Source organism: Pleuronectes platessa, chromosome 19, assembly GCF_947347685.1.
Source record: "Pleuronectes platessa chromosome 19, fPlePla1.1, whole genome shotgun sequence".
NCBI lineage: Eukaryota > Metazoa > Chordata > Actinopteri > Pleuronectiformes > Pleuronectidae > Pleuronectes > Pleuronectes platessa.
This window is the reverse complement of record NC_070644.1, coordinates 3,293,596-3,317,568: the sequence shown is the minus strand read 5'-3', so window position 1 is coordinate 3,317,568 and position 23,973 is coordinate 3,293,596. Positions and strand designations below refer to the sequence as shown.

Sequence of the window (23,973 nt, the reverse complement as noted above, 5' to 3'; positions counted from 1 at the left end):
TCTTCTTCACTTCCTGATAGCCATCAATAAATAAAGTCGTCTGGAAAGTTAAATAAAAAGCTGATGTCTGTGTCCCTCGTAGGACTGTGATAAACATGACCAATCATTTCATTCTGATGGAACAAAATGATCTGCTAGCGAACCTGTTTGTCACTAACTGACCCGCCTGCGTGCACCCTGCCTGTGCTGCAGGGTATCGAACCACCTTCCTTCTAGTTAATGGACGACCCTCTCTATCTCCTGAACTGCACAGCTCAGTTTGTTCCTGATGAGTGACTGTTGACCAATGTTGATTGATTAATGGAGTGATCATTTCAGCCGTAGTTACAAGACATTTAACAGATGTCTCTCTCTCTCTCCTCTTGTCCTCCTCTACCTTCCCATCTACTCCTCAGTTCTCCCTGTTTGGTTCTCGCTCCACCAGCAGGACCACCTCCAACCCTCCTTCTTCATCCTCCTCCTCTTCGTCCCCTGGGATACCTTCAGCGGCAACACTGAAAAGGGTGGAACGACCAACGGGCTGCAGCCCCTCCGGCCTGAGCAAAGCCGAATTCCTGGAGCGCGTGCGTCGCAGTAACCAAGCCTGCCAACAGGGGGAGTATGGACTGGCTGTGCGTCTGTACAGCGAGGCCCTGACCGCTGACCCCCAGAACTGTATCCTCTACAGTAACCGCTCGGCGGCCTATCTCAGACTGGGTCAGTACAGCACTGCTCTGGATGACGCAGTCAAAGCTCGTCTCATCAACCCCAAATGGCCCAAGGTAAGAGTTTGCTGCTAAAACACACACTCCAATGACTGGGAAATACATTTTATTCACTAGAAGAGTGGATGTGTCCATTAAGTGGATGGTTAGATGGATGCTGATGGATGTGTCGATGGTTTCATTACTTGTCTGCTTCTCTAAATCAGTCTCCCAAATGCTATATATATATCTTTATACGGAGGAGTGGACATGTAGCTAATCATAAAATCTTGGTGGATCATGATGGTGGATCAGCTGATCATGGACTATAACAACAAGACTGCTTGATATACAATAGGCCTGCTCACATATCTACCTTTACATATATATACATGCCACTGCCCTTCACAAGCGGAGAAATTATTACAGTGCGTTTGTAATAGACTGCTTTAGCTTAAGCTAGTTGTTCCTAATAAACTGCAATCTTATTTTTATATCTATTTCAAAACATAGAAGATTGATTATTGGATGTGAGTTGCCATTACTACATGGTTTAAACCTTTTTAACAGGTCGGTCGAGGTCTAGTGATGTTAGGGAGAAAGAGTCCTGTTAAAATGTTTAGTGTTTCATATTTCCACTTTAACCAGATAAAATAAACCCGAAGACGGTGGACTTTTGACATCTAACACCACAGTAAGCAGTGAGGAAGGTGAAGGCTGGCGAGGGCAGAGAGTCTTCTAAATCCATTCAGAGTGGGAAGTGAGCAGGCCTGAGACTTTTGCCAGGCTACCTCTGTCTGGACAAGTGGGGCCCGGCCAGCTCGACTCTACTTCCTTTCTCTGTGTAAGAGAATGGACGGAAGTGTTGCTGGGTGTGTAGGTGTGTGTGTGTGTGTGTGTGTGTGTGTGTGTGGGAGCGCTTCGCACGGCTGTTATTTTGTTTTCCGAACCCTGGCCAGGCCTTGGCCTGAGTTTGGCACTTAAAGACAACAACAGAAGCAGCATTCCGTATGTGTGTATGTGTGTGTGTGTGTGTGTGTGTGTGTGTGGCTCTTATAGTGGCGGTGTCATAGCATTGGGCTTGCTGCAGCATTCGACGTGGGTTAAAGGGAAGGTCGAGACTAATGAACTACCAATAAGAGAGGGTCTCTGTGAGACGGACGTTTACTTCTGCTTGAGCTCTCTCTTTCTGCTCTTCAGCCAGTCTCCTTTGCTCTCTCCTCTTTTCTTCTTTTCTGTTTTACCTCCCACAGTTTGTCCCACTGCTGCCCCCGTCGACTTTTTTGTTGGCACAACAGGCTCAAACACACACTTGCTGTATCACACACACAAACAGACACACACACACAAAGCACGACCCGGTCATGGGAACAGAGGGGTGTAGCTTGTCAAAAGTTACATAAGTTTGTGGGCTTATCAGGATAACAACACTGTACAGAAGCAGAAAACTTCTGTGCATTTCGATGTTGTTTTCTTGTTGTGTTCCTGTGCAGCTTTATCGTTTTGTCGTCACATTCAGTGCAGAGCTTTGAGAAAAGCCTTTTGTTTCTTTGTGATTCAAATGAAGTCACAGACTGCGGCAGGAGCGAGAGCCTTTCTCTTGACTCGCTCTGAGTGTTTTCCAAAGACAGACCTGACTATTTTGTGTATGAATGTTTGCTGTCATCCGCACACTCGCTCTGTGTGTTTGTGTGAAGTTGTTCAGTACTTTCAAAGAGGCTTTTTCTTTTTACCCCCGCGCCAGTGCATTTATTCAGATTCCTTAGTCTGCAGCAGTCTGGGAAACGTCTGCTCCTGCACACAAGCTGCTTCACTCTTTGGTCCCTCGGATAAAGACGTCTGTTTGCTCCTCTCGTGTCCGACAATAGAGGAGCAGCAGCAGCAGCAGCAGATCTGTGGCGGCATCAGGTTTAGGATAAATTGTCTTAGAATTGACTCAGTTTTGGTATAATTCACCCTCATTAAGGGTGCATGGGAGAACCAAAGTCTCACCACAAGGTCCATCTCCTTGCAGGGTTGATATGAGCAGAACTGGGCAATGTGGCCAAACAATGTATATCAAGATTTTCACATCAATCGATATCGATAATTTTCACGATAAATGTCACATTATAAGTTGAAAGACAGATTTCTGCTCCTGAGTGAAGGTTGTGGGTTTACATTGTTCAGTATGAGCAGAGAATGACAAACACTTGATAAACAACATTGCATTTAAAAAATCCGGGGGAAATCAATGATGTGTTTTACTTCCTCACTGTGCCTACAAAAAGAAAAATAACTATATCAATATATATGGAACTTTGCTATATTGCTACATGGCCGCCTTGTTGAGACAATTCTGAATATGAGCTATACAAATTAAATATGATTGATTGATTCATTAATCATTTTAGACCTGAGCTGTATAACTAGATTTAGGTGATGTTCCTTAGGGGGTTTGTCACTGCAAATCTTAAGGTAGTTTCAGTTGTATGCAACAAGGTTTTAGGATTATTCAAGATTTTTAGAGCTGATACACTAAGTACATTAACTGATTTGTGAGTTGAAAAAATGTACACCTATTCTGATTATATATGTCTTACGTGATTGTTTAATCTTTTGATTTACAACACTGAACATTCAATATCTGTGACTTTTTCACTATGGTTCAACTAAATATGAAATTTATAGATTTCACCTTTGTTTCTGAAAAACTCAGATTTTCTTTTATTTGGTTTATTTTTGTTCAGCAAATAATTATTATCAGAAAATATAAGTACGATTGGTTGAGGTCATTAAGAATTTGTCTTGATGATTTAGGTTACTTTGGCTAATTCACAGACTTCTCTGGGAACTACACAAGATCTAGTCCCTATGGAAATTTTAGACTGACTGTTTTTCAGATTAGGGCCCCGCTCACACAAGCAAATGTTTCAGAGTAAAACATTTGCCTCCCGTTCCCTTCTTATCTTTGCAGGCGAGGGAGCAAATAAAACATTTGATTCCTGTAGAGAGGCAAATCGCAGACACATTGGTGTATCTTTGACCCTGCCCTTGTGCCGAGCAACAAAGAGGCTTTTCTGCTAAATCAATTATAATGTTGAATTTTTTTTACAATGTTGTGATCACCACAAACATAATTCAGCCTTTTCTTTCATATCTCTAGAATAGAGCAGGATTCTCAGGTACAAATATGTCCAACTCTTACTTTCTGTATTGAAAGAAACTGAAAAAAAATCCAAGGAAGCGAGAAAATATGTCATTTTTTTGGGGAGTTGCGAGAACTGAGCCTTTAATCCTGTGGCTGTAAGTTAGAAGTTACCGTTCGAAGTTGTTCCTAAATATCCTGCTGTGGGAGCTGTAGCTGGAATCAGTGCAGATCATCAGTTAGCGTTCCACGGGCTCTCTGCTCTGAAGTGGAAGCCAACCAGATGGCAGCCAGCTACGCCTGTTTACGCAGAGGGCCCGTGGAGCTGGCCCCGCACCGCTCAGGCTTCCCCTGTCATTAACCAACTACTCTGCAACCGCACGTTGCAAAAATATTACTGACATACGTGCAGAGAAAGCGTGGAGCCTTTAAGCGGGTCGCAGGACCTAAAATGGCCTGTTTAGGAAGGTTGGCCACATGACAGAGTTTATATTATAATGTGATCCAAGCAAAGGAAAAGATTCAATTCCCTCATGTTCGAGTTCCTCCCAGGTTGGACGAATTTAAGATCCCATGACCTGACCCGGGACCGTGTTGATGTGACGGTAATGTTCTCTGTGGGGTTTGTGCTCCATGTGAAGTTGTGTCATGGAGAACTCAGTCTGGGTCAGTAGGGTAATCCATGACTTACTGCAGACCACGTGAGGAGAGACAGTTCCTCCAACAGGGAGATATTTCACTGTGTGTGCTCCACTTCTGTTTCTCTCTGGCAAGGGGGGTCCCGCTGGTTCTTGTTGTTCAACTCAGTTAATCTTTTCCTTGCAAAGAATTATAGCGGCAATGATTTGTCACTTAAACAACAGGCAAATACTCTGATAATTGATTTATTGTCTGAGTCACTCACCAGCCTGTTAAATTGGGAGTTTATTGTTTGCTTCAGTTTATATCATTGTGCGGTGAATCCTTTTGGGGTTTTGGATTGTTGGTTGGACAAAGCAATCATTTGAAGATGTCCGTTTGTGTTCTGTGATACAATGATTAACCGTTTGATTCACGAGTCAATAGACAGAAACAGTTTATTTAATAAAATGATTGTGTTACTTGTTTAATCAAGAAAAAAATGTGAACGTCTTGCGGCCTTTCTGTGTTTTGTATGGTTTTTAATTGAATATCATTTTGATTTGGACTGGTAGTTGGACAGAATAAGGTGTCGGAAAAAGTTTTTCATAGTTATTTTTTTCACCTTTCATAGAACAAACAATAAATCAGTTCATTAAGAAAAACTCAACCGATTAATCATAGCTTAACTGAAATGAAAACCTATTTGCAGCTCTTCTCAGAGAAATTTATGGGAATTTTTCACAGTTCTCTGACATTTTATAGATAATAGGATTAATCAGTTAATCCACAAAATAATCAGGAGATCATTTAGTAAAAGACCCATTTCTTCGTCGCATCCCAGCAGAGATAAGATATTACTTTTCAGTGTTTTGGGGTATTTTGGGTTTTTCATTTTTATTTCAATTGCCAGTCCACAAATATTAATAAGCTGATTAATAACAGTTGACAAGCATGCGTTTTACTCATTAAGGTAATCTCATCCAACAATTTACGTAATTACCCAGATAATTGCACATATTGAAATCTTTAGATCTGCTTCAACAAAGTACAGGCATTAAGTGTTACACATTTAAAAACTGATGATGATCATCCGTGCACAACGCTGAAACAAACACCCTCTGCAAATCTGTGCCAATAATGTGTTTTTGGCTCCAGAATACGAATCTTCCCTTTGACACTTGGGATGTTTCTGTGGAGGGAGGCAGTGTTTATATTTTCTGTTTCTGTTGCTGCATCAAGAAAAATAAATGCTTTATTTTATGGGTCTGTTATCTTCAAAGAATTTCCACAGAAAATGCACTCGTAAGGTAATTTATTTAGTTGTGTTTATTTTTCGTTATCTTGCTCCAGCCCTCGTTTCATTTATTAGTTTTAATTCTATATTATATTTCTTTTTAGACATATTTCGGCTGACCTGCTGTGCTCTGACTCTAGGCGTGTCTTGTTACACAGCAGTCAGTTGGAATTACAGGTTCTGGATTGGTTTCGGTAGGGCCGGGCACATAATTACTTCTCAGGCTTTCCAAATTAAAAGGTGAACTAAAAGTAGCATCTTTTTAAATTTGCTCATTCCTCGGATGCTTTTGTCCAAAGTGAGTGACACAACAAAAAGCTTCTGTGGACCTTGATGTTATTACTAAATGCTGAATCTGTTCAGTAAGACAAAGTTGAGTAGATCGAGACATTTACAGAAAGTAAACAGGAATTGCTAGTAAGGCATGTTATGTTCAAGACATTAACAGATACGTAACCGCCTGGTGTTTTATGACAGATGAGTATTGTATTTGTGTCTTTTCTTTTCTGCATTATCTTTTTTATAAGTTTATTTAATTTAAATTTGCAGTATTCTTTTTTGTTACCTGTAACATCCATCAATCTTTTACTGTTCCTTGTAAATCAAAATAACTAAACCCACACAAACACTTGGCGGCGACCAACGCACATATGAAAACTCTATCAGCTTTCTGTGTTACAGTTGTACTGCCCGTATCCAAAGAACACTCCCCCTGCTTTACACCCTATCATTATCTCCAGATTACACGCTTCTTCCAGGAAATCCTAATGGAGTTAAAGGATCTGCAAAATAAAGCATCACCAGGCCTGAAAGTTGAGACGTCATGAGACACAGATTTCGGAGTGGCCACTAGAGCGCAGCACTGACGCACCGGGAAACTACCTGGCCCCAACCATAGGGAGCTCAGGCATAACTTTTCCTTTGTTACAGATCTCTCTTGAGCTGCATCACATGAGGCTTTGCTGCTCACAAGCACGCACAATCCATGTGACCCTACCCAGGCCAAAAGGCTATTCACCCTCCTGCAGAGACCGAACGGAGCATTTGCTTTATTTGCTGCTCTGTCACCTGATGTAAGTGTAAATTGTTGTATGTTACAATAATCACACTTCCTCCTCTTTCCTGTCTCTTCTTTGCTTACACCTTATCGCTCCCATTAGCAGCAGCAGCGGGGCAACTGTACCTCACCGCTTCCCATCTGTAAATGAATTTGATAGCATGTCTGGAGAAAAATGCACATCAGCAAATAACCTGCTTCACACTCTGTCTCTCTCTCTCTCTCTCTCTCACACACACACACACACACACACAAACACACACACAAACACACACACACACACACACACACACACACACACACACACACACAAACACACACACACACACACACACACACAGATTTAACATTAACCGCTTGAAGTGGAGTGGGCCTAATTGCCTTGTATTAATTCAGGAGATATGCTCGTACTTCTCTGCTCTCAGTGTTCATATACTGCTGTAAGACATCTGATCGCACACAGACAGACATATACTCTGCTGTCTCAGCAACCATCCCGAGCTGCTGGAATCTCCGCTTCTTCTTCTTTCTTTTTTTTGTCCGTTCTTTATCCTCCCTCTGCGTCCGTCTCTCGTGCTCACAGTTTGGTGCCTCAGCTGTCTGTGCAGAGAGAATTGCACGGGAGGGAGAAAGATAACAGCAGTAGGAGATAATGAGAGAGTGACTTGAACATGGGGCGGTGATATCAGAGAGGGAATGACTCAAAATTTGGGATTTACAGTCGCAGCTTCAAGCACCAAATGACCAGAGCACAAGCAGCTCGCAGAGATGAACTGTGGGTCCTATGGTACATGATTCTTGATGTCACCATATTCCCGGCTGTCATTTACTTTTACTGACATGATGTAAGTGATTCGTAGAGAGCGTAAACCTCTGTCAAGCCTTATAGTCCACTTTATTACAATATTACATAGACATGTAGTGAGATCAGATGTATCCAGATCAATATACCGATCATCACCAAATTTCAGTTGTTCATATAAGCTTATTTTTCGTCATAAATATCTAAAAGAAATTCAATTCTGAATCCACACCCTCTTCTTTCTTTGTTTTTGAATGCAGCCAAAACCACCAAACTAATTTCACTACACCAATTGTCATACTAGTCTTAAAGGTTCAGCGTGCAGAATTTAGTGAGTTGCCATAAGGGGCAATTTGGGGTTAAGTAACTAGCCCAAGGACACTTCGGCATGCAGAATGGGGGAGACAGGGATCGAACCGCTGACCTTCTGGATATTGGACAACCCGCTCTACCTCCTGAGCTGCAGCAGCATGTCATAAGCTAAAGTGGGAATGTCGTAATTTCTGAAAGAATCTGTTCATCGATCACAGCTGTGGACAAATTGGAAATGTCCCCTGTTGATGTTATTACACATGCAAGAATCCCTAATGTGTAATAACTCATAGTGAGCGATATATCAATATCTGAAAAAAATGCTGCAGCAAGTATTTTAAAGGTTGTTGAGAAATGATACTGTGATCTACCATGTCAGTCTTTTGGTTCAGGATTTGTCCTTCACTTGGTAAAATGTCAGAAGATGAACAAAGTCTACATGGACCATGATAGCCTTTAACAAAATTCACAACAATTGATTTTGGTCTGGACCTCGGTGGCGGACCCACTGACTGATAATACTTTGATATAAAAATGAATGTTTTAGTTGAGACTCCTGGCCCCTCATCATTATCTATAGCTCCAAGCTTTGCTTTGGGCTTTCCTGTCCTGGTTTTAGGTCTTGGGATTTACTGGTTACCCCTCAGTGCCTTTGGACCAGAGAGGCCTCTGAGAAATAGAGCAGGAAGAAAAAAAGACTGAAAGAAGAGAGGAGAGATAAACAGCAGGAGGAATGACTCACTAATAATGGGGTGAATGTTGCTATTTCCAGTCAGACGGTGAGGTAAATGAGCAATCACGCATTCGAAACTCCTGTGATGTGTGTGTGGGCGTCTGTGGAGGGAGGCAGTCGTTGTTGGGCTTGAGCTTCAAAGAGTTCCGTAATGTGACGGGAGTGTGTGTAATACAAGCAGGGGTCACACCCAAGTATAATCTCCTTTTTAATGATGCCCACTTAACAGCAGCATAAATCTGATAAGTCAGTCCATCTTGTCATTTACCAAGTGGACTTTTTAAGGGTGTAAAAGCATCAAGCCACTTATCCCACTCCCACCACTGGAAGGGGGTGTAGTGGGTCAGCAGTGCAGATCAGGATGTCATCATGCAAGCTGCTCTGTATGGGCTGCTGCTTAAAATGTTCACTGTGGACGGAGGGGAACTTTGCTCAACACTGAAATGTCTCAACAACTATTAGATGGATTGTCTTTTATATCTCATACAGATATTCATGTTCTAAGTCGGGACGAGGTTTAAGCACTTTACAAAGTAGCCGGTAAGAACAAATTAGTTTTGCTCACATTACAGAATCACAGTTTGAAGTATTCGTCTTGTCGATCGTCAACATCCGTCAACCGAGCATTAATCATTAAACTGTGAGATTAAAATGTTCTAATAGGAATGGATGCATGTTTGTGGGATTCATTTTTACATTTGCAAATAGCAGCATTGGCGATAGAACATGATCATTCACACACATCCACCTGCAGCTGCTGTGAACGGATTCAAACTGATGAAAACAGACCAACAGGCCTACACAGTGTTTCCCAAGAGTTAGCCAGACTAGCGGCTTCCATGGAATCATTTGACCTGCCACAGTTTCATCATGAGCTGGATTTTTTTCCACACCACCCTTAATAACATAGCAAAAGTGTAACAGGTGTTTTGTGCAGTTGCTTCAGGGTAGAGTTTTGTACCACACTATACGCCATGCTCTCTCTCTCTCTCTCTCTCTCTCTCTCTCTCTCTCTCTCTCTCTCTCTCTCTCTCTCTTCTCTCCCTGTCTCATTGTGTTTTAAGCTGTATGCAAAACTTCACTTTGCACAATCCTCTAGTGTTTACTTACAACCTGTTGCACCCCCCCCCCCCCCTTATATTTATTTGATCTATATCTGCACAAATCTGCACCACAGCAAACTCCGTCCTGTTGCCCCGTCCTAAAGTAACTTGTTGCAGTGGTTCATGTCACTGAGTGGTGCGGCCTGTCACTATGGCAACAGTGGTTCAAATTAAGGATTATCATTTTCTTTTGTGAAATTGTTCTCAGGATTTACTGTATAAGCTCAGATGACTAGTACGTGTGTGTGTGTGTGTGTGTGTGTGTGTCTGTATCTTAATAAGTTTGAGCATTATGGAGCATGAAATCATTTGAATCACATGAAATTCTAAATTGTGGATTGTGTGCTTGCTTTGTTTCTTCCTAAGGACAGATAATGCTTATTTCATTTGTGCAGTAAATGATTTCCCGCCGGCTTTTACACAAAAGTGTTCATTCTGTATTCCCTTTTCAAAAATGTTCATAAAAAGATCACTGTAGTGTTACTGTACATAGAAAAACCCTATTCCTCCAGATAACGTGATAATTGCATTGTTCTTTTTTATGGTTTCAGGTTTTAATTATTTCTCTCTCTTGAGAAATCTGGTTTGCTGTATATATGCAACTTCTTTAACCATTGTTCTAATGGATGAACCATCAAAGCCATTTTTGGTTCCAAAAAAAGTTTCTGATATTCTTTGTATTAATCTACAGGGAAATTAATATCTTTAAATTTTGGACTGTTAGTTAAATAAAAGAAAATTAGATAAAATCACTTTGGTTTCTGGAAAATTGTAGAAGTAATTTCTCACTTTTGTAGACATTTGTTTTGGAAGGAGTGAAAAAACACTGCAACCTTGCAGCTCTCTTTGGATTGTTTTTACTGTAATGATATAACATGAGTTTGCATCCTCTTCTCTGCTCCAAATGCAGACTGTGAGAGAGATTCCTGGGTGTATGTACCAAGGTGCAACAAGGGGGGGGTTCAAAGATCAAAATACTCAACATCTTAATTTAAAAATTAAGATTATATGAACCCATTTGTGAGTAAAGACAATCGTTTAACAATATTAGGAGATTTAAAATAACCATTTCGTATTAAATACAATAATACATATACAAGAAATACATACTTCCCCTTCCTCTTACTGTGGCGTGACGGAATATCCGACCTGAGACAATACCAACTCAATCAATGTATAGGGGCTTAAAGCCGGCTGGAATATCAATCCACCCCAGCCACAGACTTTAAGAATAGTATATAGAAAAATCGCAGTCATAAAGAGGCAGCAATATCAAAATTACTTTGATCTAATTTGTTGAAATCCTCTTCACGTCACAATACCCATCAACAAATAAAAACAAAGTCGATGTCTGTGACCCCTCGCACAACTGTTATAAAAGTGGCCAATCATTTAATTTGGACTGAATGCAATGATTGGCTGCCGCTGCTCTCAGACAGCGAGCAAGCCGCAGAAAAGTCGTCTTCTAGCAGTTGTCAGTCAGTTCACGTCCATGTGTTTTGTGGGCGTAGCCGATGGGAGGGGGTTGATCGATTGCATATTGTAGCCTGCTCTTGCTAGTTTTTCCAGGATTACCAATCCTAGCTTTAATTGATGAATCAAGATAAGACTGGGCAGATGAATTAATTATGAAGATAATCAAATGTTTAAATATGTCAGTACTTCTTACTTAAAGAGACAAGGAGGCTCGTCACCACAAAAGTCAATCAATGTGTACAGCCTTGTGCAAGCTCTCCTCACCATTAAACCAAACCCAATTACAGGCTCATCTGTTCCACAGGGCGCCAGCGACTCGGTGCCAGGCTGCCACGCACGCCAGCTCCACCAGACATATGTGCCACCAACTGTCTCTCTGAGCCCTCGTGCTACAGCTTCCACAAAGGGTATCAATAATAACCGTACTACATGAGCCTGTTTAGACCTCATCTTAACAGAGAGGGGTTGAAGACTCACTCGACACAGTGTGCAGCCGTCAGAGGATTAATGAACGCAGCACTCAGCAGTTTCAAAATCAGATAGGGTTAATTCTCTCTTGTATGTTCCAGCTTATCTTTAACCCAAAAAGGAAATTACATATTCATGGGTTTAAGTGAAACTCTCGAAAAGCCGCATGTGCTTTTTTCCCCCACTGAAGACACAATGTAACTGGAGGAGGAAAGATCTGCCATCTGAAATAAGTCATCAAATATCTGGAGGTGATGTAGGTAAATATTTCACAAGCTCAGGTTTCCTCTGCAGACACTGAGATCAGCCCTCACCTCATGTACACACACTTTGGAGAAGTTACTGGATAGATTTACTTATGTGCATAGATATTTTAATTTATATTAACTTACTGTAAATGGCTTTGAAATATTTCAGGTCTATTTCTGTGTTTGTTTGCAACTGATGATTTTTTTTGTTCCATAATTCGATCACAGATATAGAAAAATGTCCATCACAATGTCCTGAGGCCCAAAGTGATGTCTTAGAAATTCTTCTTTTGTTCAAACCCCCAAATATTCATTTTAATGTCAAAGACTATATCCCCAAAACTGTGATGCTGGAACTAGTCTGTTTCCTTTATCATCGTTGCAGGTACATTTTCTGTCAGTTGATCAATCGTATCATAGATGAATAGTTTCAGGTCTAAATTGTCCTGGTACAAGTTTGCGTCTATGATACATCAGGTTTGAAGGTTTCTGGAATATTTTCATGTTTTAATATTTTAGATAAGACAGTCGTTTTGCTGACGTAAAAAGCCACTGATCATAGATGTGATCATGTGGTGCAGTTAAAGAACCTATGTAAAGGTTTCATCCATGAAATAAATCAAACCTGTTGTTTGTTGAGATCAGTTGTCACCTTTTTCTACCGAAAATCTAAAATGTTCTGTAATTCTAACTTTGACGATTTGTCACTTTTCTTTGGATACTGGAAACTGCCATCTCCTGGACTGCTAGTTGTAATTTGAAGTAATTTTCCAACATGTTCCATTTTTGGAACAAGAAAACAATTGACAGATTCATTGAATATTAATTACAGATATTTTTTGAGGAAAGATGAACACACATACATGTATAAATTATTGTGATTTTTTTTTTAAATATTTGATTAATAATAATAATAATAATAATAATATTTGATTAAAGATAAATAATAATAAATACCATAATTCTCTCTTTCTTTCCATCAACCATAATAGAATATAGTATCCTGATATTTTCAGAATAATATCTACTGTGTGTTTTAATCATCATTCATCAAGCAAAAGTACCAGAAAATCTCTGATTGATGTTTTTCTAATGCAATATAAATTAAATAACTGGGTATAACTGGTCAAAACTAAACATTTGAGGATGTTAACAGAAGCTTTAATATTATGTTTTATATTTCATTTAAAATATGATCTGTAGAATAATAAAACGTTTATTTGCAGCCCCATAGTCGATAACAAGCAAAGGATTTGTACCCACAGTAATTTGCTGTTAATTGCCAATTGACGCGCTTTGTACCAAAGGTGTGAGTTTCACCGACATGTTATCAGCACCTTCTCCTCTGTAATGCTCTGCTCGCGTTATAACCAGAGGAAGTAGAGGAGTGTGATGTCAGCTGGCTAAATATGACCTTCACAAGTGTCCCGAGGGAGCAGAGCAGGCTCAGTGTACAGCACTCCACTAACACTCCTGTCAGGCACACCTTAGTAATGTAGTCAGAAGAGCTGAGAATACCAGGTATGTGTGTGTGTGTGTGTAAGTGCGTAAGTGTGTGAGCATAATATGCACTACTCAATGTAACCTTGCCATAAGCCATTAACGTATCAAACCAGCTATTAGTTAGCTGTGAAAGTCTACCATGGAAACAAATAGATCAGACATTATGCACACACACACACACACACACACACACACACACACACACACACTGACCTTTGACTACACATTTTAATTTATTACAAGCCTGGACAATGTTGTTATTTATTTTGACATGATTTTCTCTCCCTTATAGCAATGTAATAATAACAACGTGTGTGTGTGTGTGTGTGTGTGTGTTTGTGTGTGTGTGTGCATACTGGGCCTCTGTTGCACAGGATCAATATCGGTGCTGTGTCGTTGACTCCAGGGTGACCTGGGTATGGTGAGACTCTTATATTCAAAAGGACAATTACCTCCTGACATCCCCATCATCACTAGACACACACACACACACATACACACACACACACACACACACACACACACACACACACACACACACACACACACACACACACACATACACACACACTCAAACACACACACACCTGTTAAGTATTGCAGCTGCATGAACAGTATATTAAACCTGCTGCTGTCGTCCTTATCTATAACTTGTCTATGAAGAATAAACAAAAGTCTGAGATGAAAATCAAAATAGCCACAGAGGAAAAATAACTTTGATTTTTAAACTGTCAGAGAAGAAGGCATCAAACCTATGTAAGACTCCAGGAAGTTTTGGTTTGCTATAAAACACTTTGTGCTGAAGGAGCAATGTGTAATACACTTACTTTACACTTCATAGAAAGAAAAAAAAAGAGAAAGAGGAAAAAATCACCTTCCATCTCCTTGGTGCTTCACACCTGTCCCACTGGTGGATGTTACCGACTCCTCTCCACCTGCTCTCTGCCTACAGTGTGTCTGACAGCTGTGAAATGTTTTCTTTTTTCTCTCGTTTCCTCCTCTTCCTTGTTAATTGTAAAATATGAAGACATGAAACTAGCTATTCAAAGAGGGAGCTGTTGCTATTTCTCATATTCGTACTGTATACATGTTTATTTGTGATGTCTCGTAATATAAATGTTAAATCCCTCTAAGTTTGTCTTGCTTCGCCAATTAACAAAGAAAGAAACCAGAAAAATAAAAGTAAAGTAAGCAGTGTCCAAGTTTCCATGGTTAAAGGTTTCTTTTCCTTAGCTAACATGATCATTATAAACATTTTCGGTAAAACATTGCCATGCATCCATTCTCGACTAGGCTGATTTTTAGAATCCCATTGATGCAACCAAAATCAATATTTGTATATCAACGACTCAAATTAAATTGTGTGTAATATATATATAAATATTCCAGACCATTTATATGTATATTCAATATATCATATAAATTAAAACCCCTTTAAGTATCATCACTTTAGGTTTAGGCCATAAAATATCTTAACATGTGCAAAAAAACTAAAAATGAAATCCTAAACATGCAATAATTAATTAACACCACCATAAATGAACCTCACATTCCAGGTGTAAATCTCTGACATACATATTCCTTCTCATATCATGTGTTCCGGAGTTTATTTTTGTTTCCCAAAGGTGTTTATTTCCTTCAAGCAGTCAGAGCTGATGTGCTGTTGAACACATTGGACATTGAACTTATAACCTGACGGGTTTATCATTCTGTCGACCAATCACTGTTCAATACTGCCAGCGGTGCAGAGGTGCTGCCTCCTCACGCCTTGTCGATTCTTCCAGCTCTCACTCAGTTCTCAGGAGGAAAGGGATCAATGTCAAAAAGCTCTCGGATCTGTAACTAAATCAATATTTGTATCCCTAACAACACATACATGTGAACCCAGATAAGAAGAAGACACTGTGCATACCACCCACAGCTGCACTGATCTGATAACCAAACAGGCCCATGGTCTCATTTGATTAGCCCCCACTTTGACCCCGATGGGACCGCTTTCTCCAACAGTAACGCCGTGCCATTTGACCTCTGAACTCTTGACCTGCACTTGTGTGATCCACTGCCAAGGACGGGAGAGGATGCGTACGTGTTCTCAGTTTAGAGGTAACATTGATTTATCATGTATGCAGAGGGAGGAAGGGTGGAGGTGAAGAAGGAATGAGGAGAGAGGTTAGGAAATAGATGTTTTAAGGTCAGATGACTTTTTAAATCAGCTATAGTCCTTTCATCTATATTTCAATCCTTATTTAAAATTAGCAAAGTTATAATTTAATAATCAGAAAAACAGGTTTTTGGTCCCCTCACAGCAGCATAGCAAGCTGTTAAAACTGAATTACTTTAAAGTCCTATCTGTGGCCTTGATACATGTTAAGTTCACATTTTTTCTTCATTTTTGGTCACCACCGACTCGGAAGTATCTGGCCTGTTTTGTTCGGCTGCTTAAAGCGCCGAGAGGGAAGCAAAACCGAAAAGTTTTAAGCTATAAAACCAAAACAATGAGCTTAAAGATGCCGACTCACACGTTCGTCACCTCAAGCATCCCATTTCACATTACACGTGGTCATGTGATCCACTGCTGATATAAAAGCTTTGGTTATTACTGCTTTTAAATACGTGTAAAGAAACCAAACTGAGCTGTTGTGCCGAACCTTCTGGTACCATATCTATAAAAAAGGGGAAAACCATTGTATGAACATTTAGAACTAAACCTTTATGATGTGCTGCAGTGAGCATCAGCTCAGCCGTGTCTGAAAGCACGGCTCTGAGGGGCTGTTTCTTACAAATATGTCCAAAATCAGCTTGAACCTGCCTGTTGTCATAGTGATTCCTTCTCTAACAGTTTATATTCTACAATATACTGTCACTTTTTATTGTTTATGTGCTTTTTGTAAACAGTCTATGGTGCAGAGTGAATTCAGAAAACCTTGTGTTCCTCCTTATTTGTATGAACATTTTATAGTCAATCTTTTTAATTATTAGTGCTTACTTGTTCTTATTTCTTACATCACATGTTAAAACAATTGCACAATCTTCAGAGCCAAGTTCACAATTTTTCAGGATAAAAGCTATGGCTCAATATGAATCATAGTAGCAACAAAACAAACGTTTTTTGCTTTCAGTTTGAAGATTAATTGCTGAAGAGGAAGTGATTCTATGAATGTTGTTGTCATGATGGAGATCAGCTCGTGTGATACACACACACGCGCACACACACACACACACACACACAAATACTGACTCCTACCTGTTTATTACATTTTATTAATATTGAACGAATCGCACAAAATTCTGCACTGCACTTTCTCTGGCAATTTCCAACCAGTGTGAAGCCAACAAGATGAGCGATTTGCGATGTGTGTTCCACATTCAGACAGACGTTTGTGGAATAGAGGGAAAATTGTGCACAATAGCTACATCATCATTATTTTCTATATGACAATACAAACATTTAGTTTTACTTCAGTACATTAAGGTGTAACTTAGATTACAGTGTCATTGATTATTTACGTGTTGCCCTTTTTAGTCCTAGAAACTCACATCGCTGTTACTCCCACTCCAGTCACTCAATGCCGTTCCACAATGTCCACAAGACACCCAGCAGTCCTCGCAGCAATCACAGCCTCCTTCCCTCCCCTGCACCTCCCCCATCCATCTGAATGAGGAGCGCTTCTGATTAAGGAGAGCTCTCCATCAAGGTTTGCCTCGCACAGAGCTTTCACTGTTGGCAAGAGATATATAATTTATCAAAGATCTTTAACTAAAGCCTCCTAATTGAGTGCCTGGATAAAATTGGATGAGACACACTTTTACATTTGCCATGATTTGTGTGCTTCCTGCTCCAGCTGCACTTCACAACACATAGGAGTCAAAGGATTATTCCGGTGGTGTGTGACTCAAGATAAACGTCGGTGCTATTCATTGATTTGCAAGAGGATTTCTCCTCACATACAGAATAATAGTGGACAAATTATTCAAGTGTCTTTTTGGCAGGTATCCATTGAGTGACAGCGAATGCACCACCATCAAACTAATGAGACAAATGGAAAGAAGGCTGGTTGCGTGACAAATGGGAGACCAGTGCAAAGACAATAGCAGTACTCTCTTACATGTTTACTTTAAAAAGCCCTAATGTGCAACAACCATAATCTTTGAAAGGTTTGTAATGGGTAAATGTTTTTTGACTTTTGGGTTATGAATCTTGTTTCTGCAACATGTTGGAATAGGCAATACATTCTCTGGTTATATTTTGGCCATCAGAGCACTCGGATAAGGTTAGAGAGGGGTAATGTTCTCAGTCTCTTTTCTCTCTCCAGAAGTATCTGGTTTCAAAGAGACTTTTTCTCAAAGTTAGCGTTTTTTGGCTCCCGAAACAAGAAATGCAGTCAAATCAAATGCTATATATTTGACCTTTAACAGTTTTTGAAGACTTAGAGAAACACTGTCATCGTGCTGATAGTGATATGTGTGGCTATAGAGCGTATTTGTTTTATTTCATTTGAATTTCTTCAAAGAAACACAGTTGTTATCACAGACAAAACAGGGACAGAGCAGATAAGGAGACGTGTCTCAGAGATCAGAGGGTGGACTCTGCCTGGGCCGTGGAAGAACAGAGAAATAACAGCAGGTGAAAGACCTGCTGTGGCTGCAGAGAAGGATGAACGGTTATGACACCAGCTTGTGTGAGTGTGTGTGTCTGTGTGTGTGTGTGTTAGTGAAACAGAGACAGTGTTAGTGTTAGTGCTGACCATGTATGGTAGCAAAGATGAATGGTCTCATTTGTGCTTGGAGCCTGGAGGCCACACAGACTGAGGAGGCCACACTAAGACTTTATCTCACACTGAAACCATGTCCACACTAAATGCTGATAAATTTGAAAATGCATTTTGTGTGTCATATGGTCTTCTGTCAGTGCTAACATTTTCAGATGTCCTCGTCCATGCTGAAAAGTTAGAATAATATAGTAATATGCTGTTCATTGTGTTTTTTCTTTTGTCTGTTCTTTTTGGTGCAAATCTGGTGCTTCATCATAGAAAGGGAGGTGTTAAAAAGATGGATGGTTCTTATTACAGATAAATAACGAGTCCTTAAAATTAAACATTGAAATACAGACAGGACCACGTCATTTTTAAATGCCTTCCAAACTGCAGTCTCTTGTTTTACAGCTTGTTCTCATCACTTTGTAACATCACTTCACTTACATTTTTACTCTCAAATATTGAGTTTCAATTATAGTTTTGAACTTTTAACAATACAGCATACAGCTGCACACAGTTTTTTGTTAACTGTTTAGTGTTTAGGACCTTTTCCAGTATAAACATTGACCTTGTCAGGACCAGTAGACCTCATGGTGACCAAAGCCTGGTCCTAATGAGGAAAACGTCATTTCTGAGGTCCTAGTTAAGGTTAGGGAAAAGACTGTCGAGCAAGATGAATGTCCGCTTTCCATGAAATTTTGCACTCAAGACATTCTTGGTCCTCTGATGATGACCGGCTGACAGCATGAGATGTGTATTTTTTAGTAATGTTTGAAAACAACTACTTAAAAAAAATCTAATATCATCATCAGCTCCAATTTTTTAATTTGTTCAATAAGTTTGCTTTATGACCAAATTACCTGAAAATGCATGAGATTCTCATCGACCTCACCTCAGCTGTACTCTATGTAAAATGCTGATTGGGATTACTGAGACGGTGACCTGCTTGACGTCAGCGTGTTGATATACTATATTAATTGTGAGCATGTTAGCATTTAGCTCAAAGCGCCACTGTACCTACTTTACAGACATGCTCACATGGGCAGGGGATCTTAGTCTTGATTAAAATGTGTTTGTAGGGAGTGACCTTACTCTTATTATACAAAAACAACAGCCACAAGTAAAGATTATTGAAATATATTATGTTCTCGATCAGGACAGGACACCTGAGAGTGTATTGTTAAGCATCTACTATGACGGACAACCACAGGCAAGAAAAAGAGCTGCTTGAATCATCATCCTTTATAATGGACGCCTGCGAGGTGCCAGTATTTTCCATGACCATAGTTTTGCCTATAAAAAGGGTTTGTAAACAGACAGTGGCAACTTATATGCAGGTGAGGGTCACATCATGGATACATTGTGTACTTTATGAAAAATATTAATATTGTATACTTGACTTAGAGGTTCATTAAGCCACACATGCAAATATTAAAGTTGATGAATGTGAAAAAGCCCAAGGGTTAATAAGAGGTTTATTTCATCCTGAAGATTCACTAATTCTTCTTTTATTACTGTTTCATGATGTTAGATGTTTTATATTGTTGTTTTTAATTGCATGCACTGCAATGAGTTATAATTTGTATTAAAGTAAACTGTGAGGTTTAAATTCTGAAGCAGCGGCAATGAATGTGTCCATAATGCAGCTGAACAGCATGAGCAAAGAACAGAGATTACAATCTCACACAGTAAATATGTCTCCCCCTCACACACACACAGACACACACACACACACGCGCACGCTCCCACTCACACATTGAGCCACTACATTCATCACTGCCAAGGTGTGTGTCCAGTAGTCATGTTGGCTGTGGAAAGTGCTTCATCACATCGACTTTCCTGACATATGGTGTGTGTATCTGTGTGTTTACGCATTGTGTGTTTATCAGTATAGTGATATGTGTGTGTTTGTGTGTGTGTGTGTGTGTGTGTGTGTAATGGCAGAGTGATGATGCCGGTCAGAGAGATGACTAAGCTTGATACAGATTTGATAGAGATACCTGTGCATTGCTCAGCCCCGGGGACAAACATGTCATCCAGCGTCCGAAGAAAACTTCAAGGTTCAAAGGTCAAGGCTGACTTCATTATCTCATCACAGGAACACTGCCGGACAGGCCGCTTTGGCAGCTTGGATTTTAGCCATATATATTATACTTTTGTGGCTGCGCTGCTATGAAACATACCCAATCAAAAAGATATACGAGTTACGAAGAATTATATTACATTTTTGTTACAGTAATATGGACTTGAAATGTATATTAATGACCCCAGCTTTCAACTGTGATATCATTTGCATACCTCTGGTGTTTGCATGGCTGTGTATTTCCTTTGTGTGCGCCTTGTAACAGGTTGTAAATATGCAGTTTACAGTTTTCATGAAAAAACAATGAGGTTGGCAGCAGCCATGAGCATAAACAAATAACACAGGCTCAGAAACCTAGATGCTGCATTATTAATGGGACCTGAGGATTTAAGATCAACAACAGAGGAGGTTTTCACATGAACTGTGACGCAAAAACATACATGCCCCCACTAAATCAGATCATAGGCACACCATGAATGTCATGCACCAATATATGCAATGTAAAGATGTGTGCTTTCTAACACAGCGGCTGCAGATTCTTTTATGATCACTAGCACCCGTCTCAAGTGGCAAATATTTTATTCCAACAGCGTTAGAAAGAAAAGGTAGGTGGTTTGGTGCGGTCCTGCTTTGTTGGCCTTGGGCGTCTTGCACGAGTTGACAGTTGTTGCACTGCCACACAACAGGGGTCTCCAAGCCATGTGCAGCTCTAAAAACATTGCGGGGATGTGGCTCTATATTAAGTGGCGTATTAAAATGTGCAAGCACAAGTAACATAGACACCAATCCTGAAAAAATAAAGCATCACTAGTTTAGAAAGCTATTGGCAACATGCTGTTGTTATCCATCAGTTTGCTAATCAGCACCCAACATTCAAACCCTTGTCTTTTCTCATCTTTTAACTGGACTTTCAAAATAAATGATTTACCAGACATCAAGTGCATACAGCTGCCAGAGTTTTAACCGATATGAGAAGAAGAGGCACATGGCATGATCCATTCTGGAATCTTCACACAAGCAACATGTCTTTGTTTGGGATAGATTTAAAAAATGTTATGACTAATTTATGACACCCTACCAACTTCTGATTTAGCACCAGCATAATAAACCCCTACTAAGATTGAAAAAACTAAAAGAAAATACCATTAGTGTATGAACTGTCAAGAGCAAACCATATGGAAAGCTAGCCTTCCCATGGGTTCAATTCAATTTTATATGCATAGTTCCAAACTACAGCATCCATTAACTAAATGCACTTAACAGAGTGAGGTTAAGACTTTACTCAATATTATACAGAAAATATATTATCATAAAGAACATTATACAGAAACTCCACACTTCTCACAACTATCAAGCACCTGGTGACTGTGCAGAGTAAAAACAGCAGAATCAGACTCAATGTGGTCGGCCGAGGAGAGAAATGAGGGAGAGAGGAAAGCGAGAGGGGAAGGTGGAAGAGAGAGGGGGAGGAAGAAGAGTTAGAGACCGTAAACAGTTGTACGAATGTAGTATTTGTGCATGTTGTATCCCACATGCAGCTTCTGTAAATTCTTCTAAAAACCTATTCAAGGCGTAAGATCTTCACATATGAAAATAGATCCTTCACAGCCCATGCACTTTCATGTGTCCTTGACATTTGTATGTTTAAGGACGGTGGAGAGTTTCTGACAACAACAAACATGTCACAGAGGCTGTGATGATGTTCCTCTTAAGAAGGAGGCAAACAGTAGTCACGTAGTAAAATGTTTGTCCCTGTGCCAGGGCAAAGTAACATCATATAGATGCCAGTACTTTCAAAAAGTTGTGCTGATGATGAAATGTTGTCCTCATGTCACGTGATCATCTTGCTTGAGCTATTGGATACACTGCCACCTCACGATATACCGTGGTACTTCCTCGTTTCATCTGTTTCATCCATATCTATAATTTTTTAAAAGACATACATAAATGTGGACTAAAGGAATGCAGGATTTTGTAATAACGATAATAATCATAATAATAATAATGATCATTATTATTTTAATAGTAAGAACACTTATTATTATTATTATTATTTTTATTATTATTGTCTAACTCTTAATGTTTAACTATTAAGTTAATGTCAAAACCACCCAAATGGTTAAGTAAATAAATTAATAATACTAATAGTGGTACCAGTGGAAGTGATAGTAGAAGTAGTAGTTGACTGGGAGTAAAGTAGTGCTGCCTGTCAGAGTGCAGAGGCAGACGTGTGTGGTGCTATGTGCTGTGGTGAGTCTCTTTCATACGTACAGAGGTTTTCAGCTCTCTGTAGCGCCCTGGATGTCTTTGATGTTCATATCAACACAGCAGGAATCTGTGCTCTTCCTTCAGGCTCTCACTAACCCCCACACAGGGTCCAGCATGTTACACATTATTGACACAGTCAACACATTAGCATATTAAAGCATTGGTTTAGCAGAAATGTGTGACGAAATATCTTATTCAGTCGTTTTATTCAGATTTACTACTTTTGATGCTGGTTCAAGTCCTATTACATGTGTGAGTTTGTGTGCTCTCTTGCTATACAAGTGTGTGTGTTTGTGTATTTAAGCAATGCATATGGCAGCATTTGATTTAGGAGTGTGTGAACCAGGAGCTCTCAGCAGAATACAGATGACAGTCAGTCCCACTGTCTGACAAGTACAAGGAATGAAGGAGCATAATGAAATATAATTTTTTTTAAAGGCCTCTCACCTCCTTCAATCATTTGTCTCACTCACAGTCGTGCATGCACACACTTGCACACGTAACTTGTCAATTCCCATATCAGCAGCAGATCTTATCGTGGTGTCTTCTTTGCTTACCACAGACAGACGTGTAGTGTTTTCACTTTCTACTTCCATGCAGAGATATGTTGTGTCTGCTTCTGTTAAGAAGTTTCTTGGTGGAAGTGACATGTGTACACACAGGCTGAAGCTGCTGTCAAGTAGCAGCATCCACAATACTGTAAATCTCCAATTGTTCATTTTTTTCAATATTTTGACTACACACGTGTATTTTGGTGATGCTAAAATGCACGCAGTGTTAATATTTATTTTCAAGAGTAGGTTTCCTGGTATGCTTGGTCTTAACTAGTTATTTGATGCAATTGATTGACAGCTGAGACCAAATTCCTCTACATAAAAGGTTTCCAATCTATTTTGCGGTTCCATGTGAAGTCTGAGGATTTGATTAAATTAATCTTTATGGTCTATTGTGTCATGACAGGCTGTTTCATCATATACTTCAGAGAAAAAGCATCAACACTATCATGTCACAGCTAATTAAGGTGGTGCACGTTTTACAAAGTTTATTTTTTATTTAGCGCTAATGGAGGCAGGTAAAGTGGGAATGACTTGAGATAATGGCTCTTCACTTCATCTTCACTCATCTGAAAGAGAGACAACTTTGTTGACAGTATTAAGCTTTCATAAGAGACAGCAGGAGAGCGGTCTTGTCTCTCACTTGATCCAAACCATTTACACCTGCATTACATCACCACCGCCCGCCTTGATCTGATGTACTTGTTCCTCAGCTTCCAAACCAAAGCACATAATACAGCCGGCATCTCATCTATTTTACAACATGTGCTCAGTTAACCCCACGTCAACCAGAGGAAATGAGGTGATCACAGAGAACTGCTGCTCTGCCCTCACTGGTCATTAATTCACAGGTGTTAGGTGTAAGGAATGGATCTAACTGTTATCTG

At 39.8% G+C, this 23,973-nt stretch overlaps 1 protein-coding gene across 1 annotated transcript in view; it reads left to right on the top strand.

Moving 5' to 3' along the window:
• Positions 1 to 23,973, top strand: part of ttc28 (tetratricopeptide repeat domain 28) — a 135,011-nt gene that overhangs the window by 8,383 nt on the left and 102,655 nt on the right. Inside the window, exon 2 of the mRNA XM_053411568.1 lies at positions 396 to 761. Within this exon, the coding sequence (XP_053267543.1) occupies positions 396 to 761 (366 nt within the window). The remainder of the gene's footprint in view (positions 1 to 395; positions 762 to 23,973) is intronic.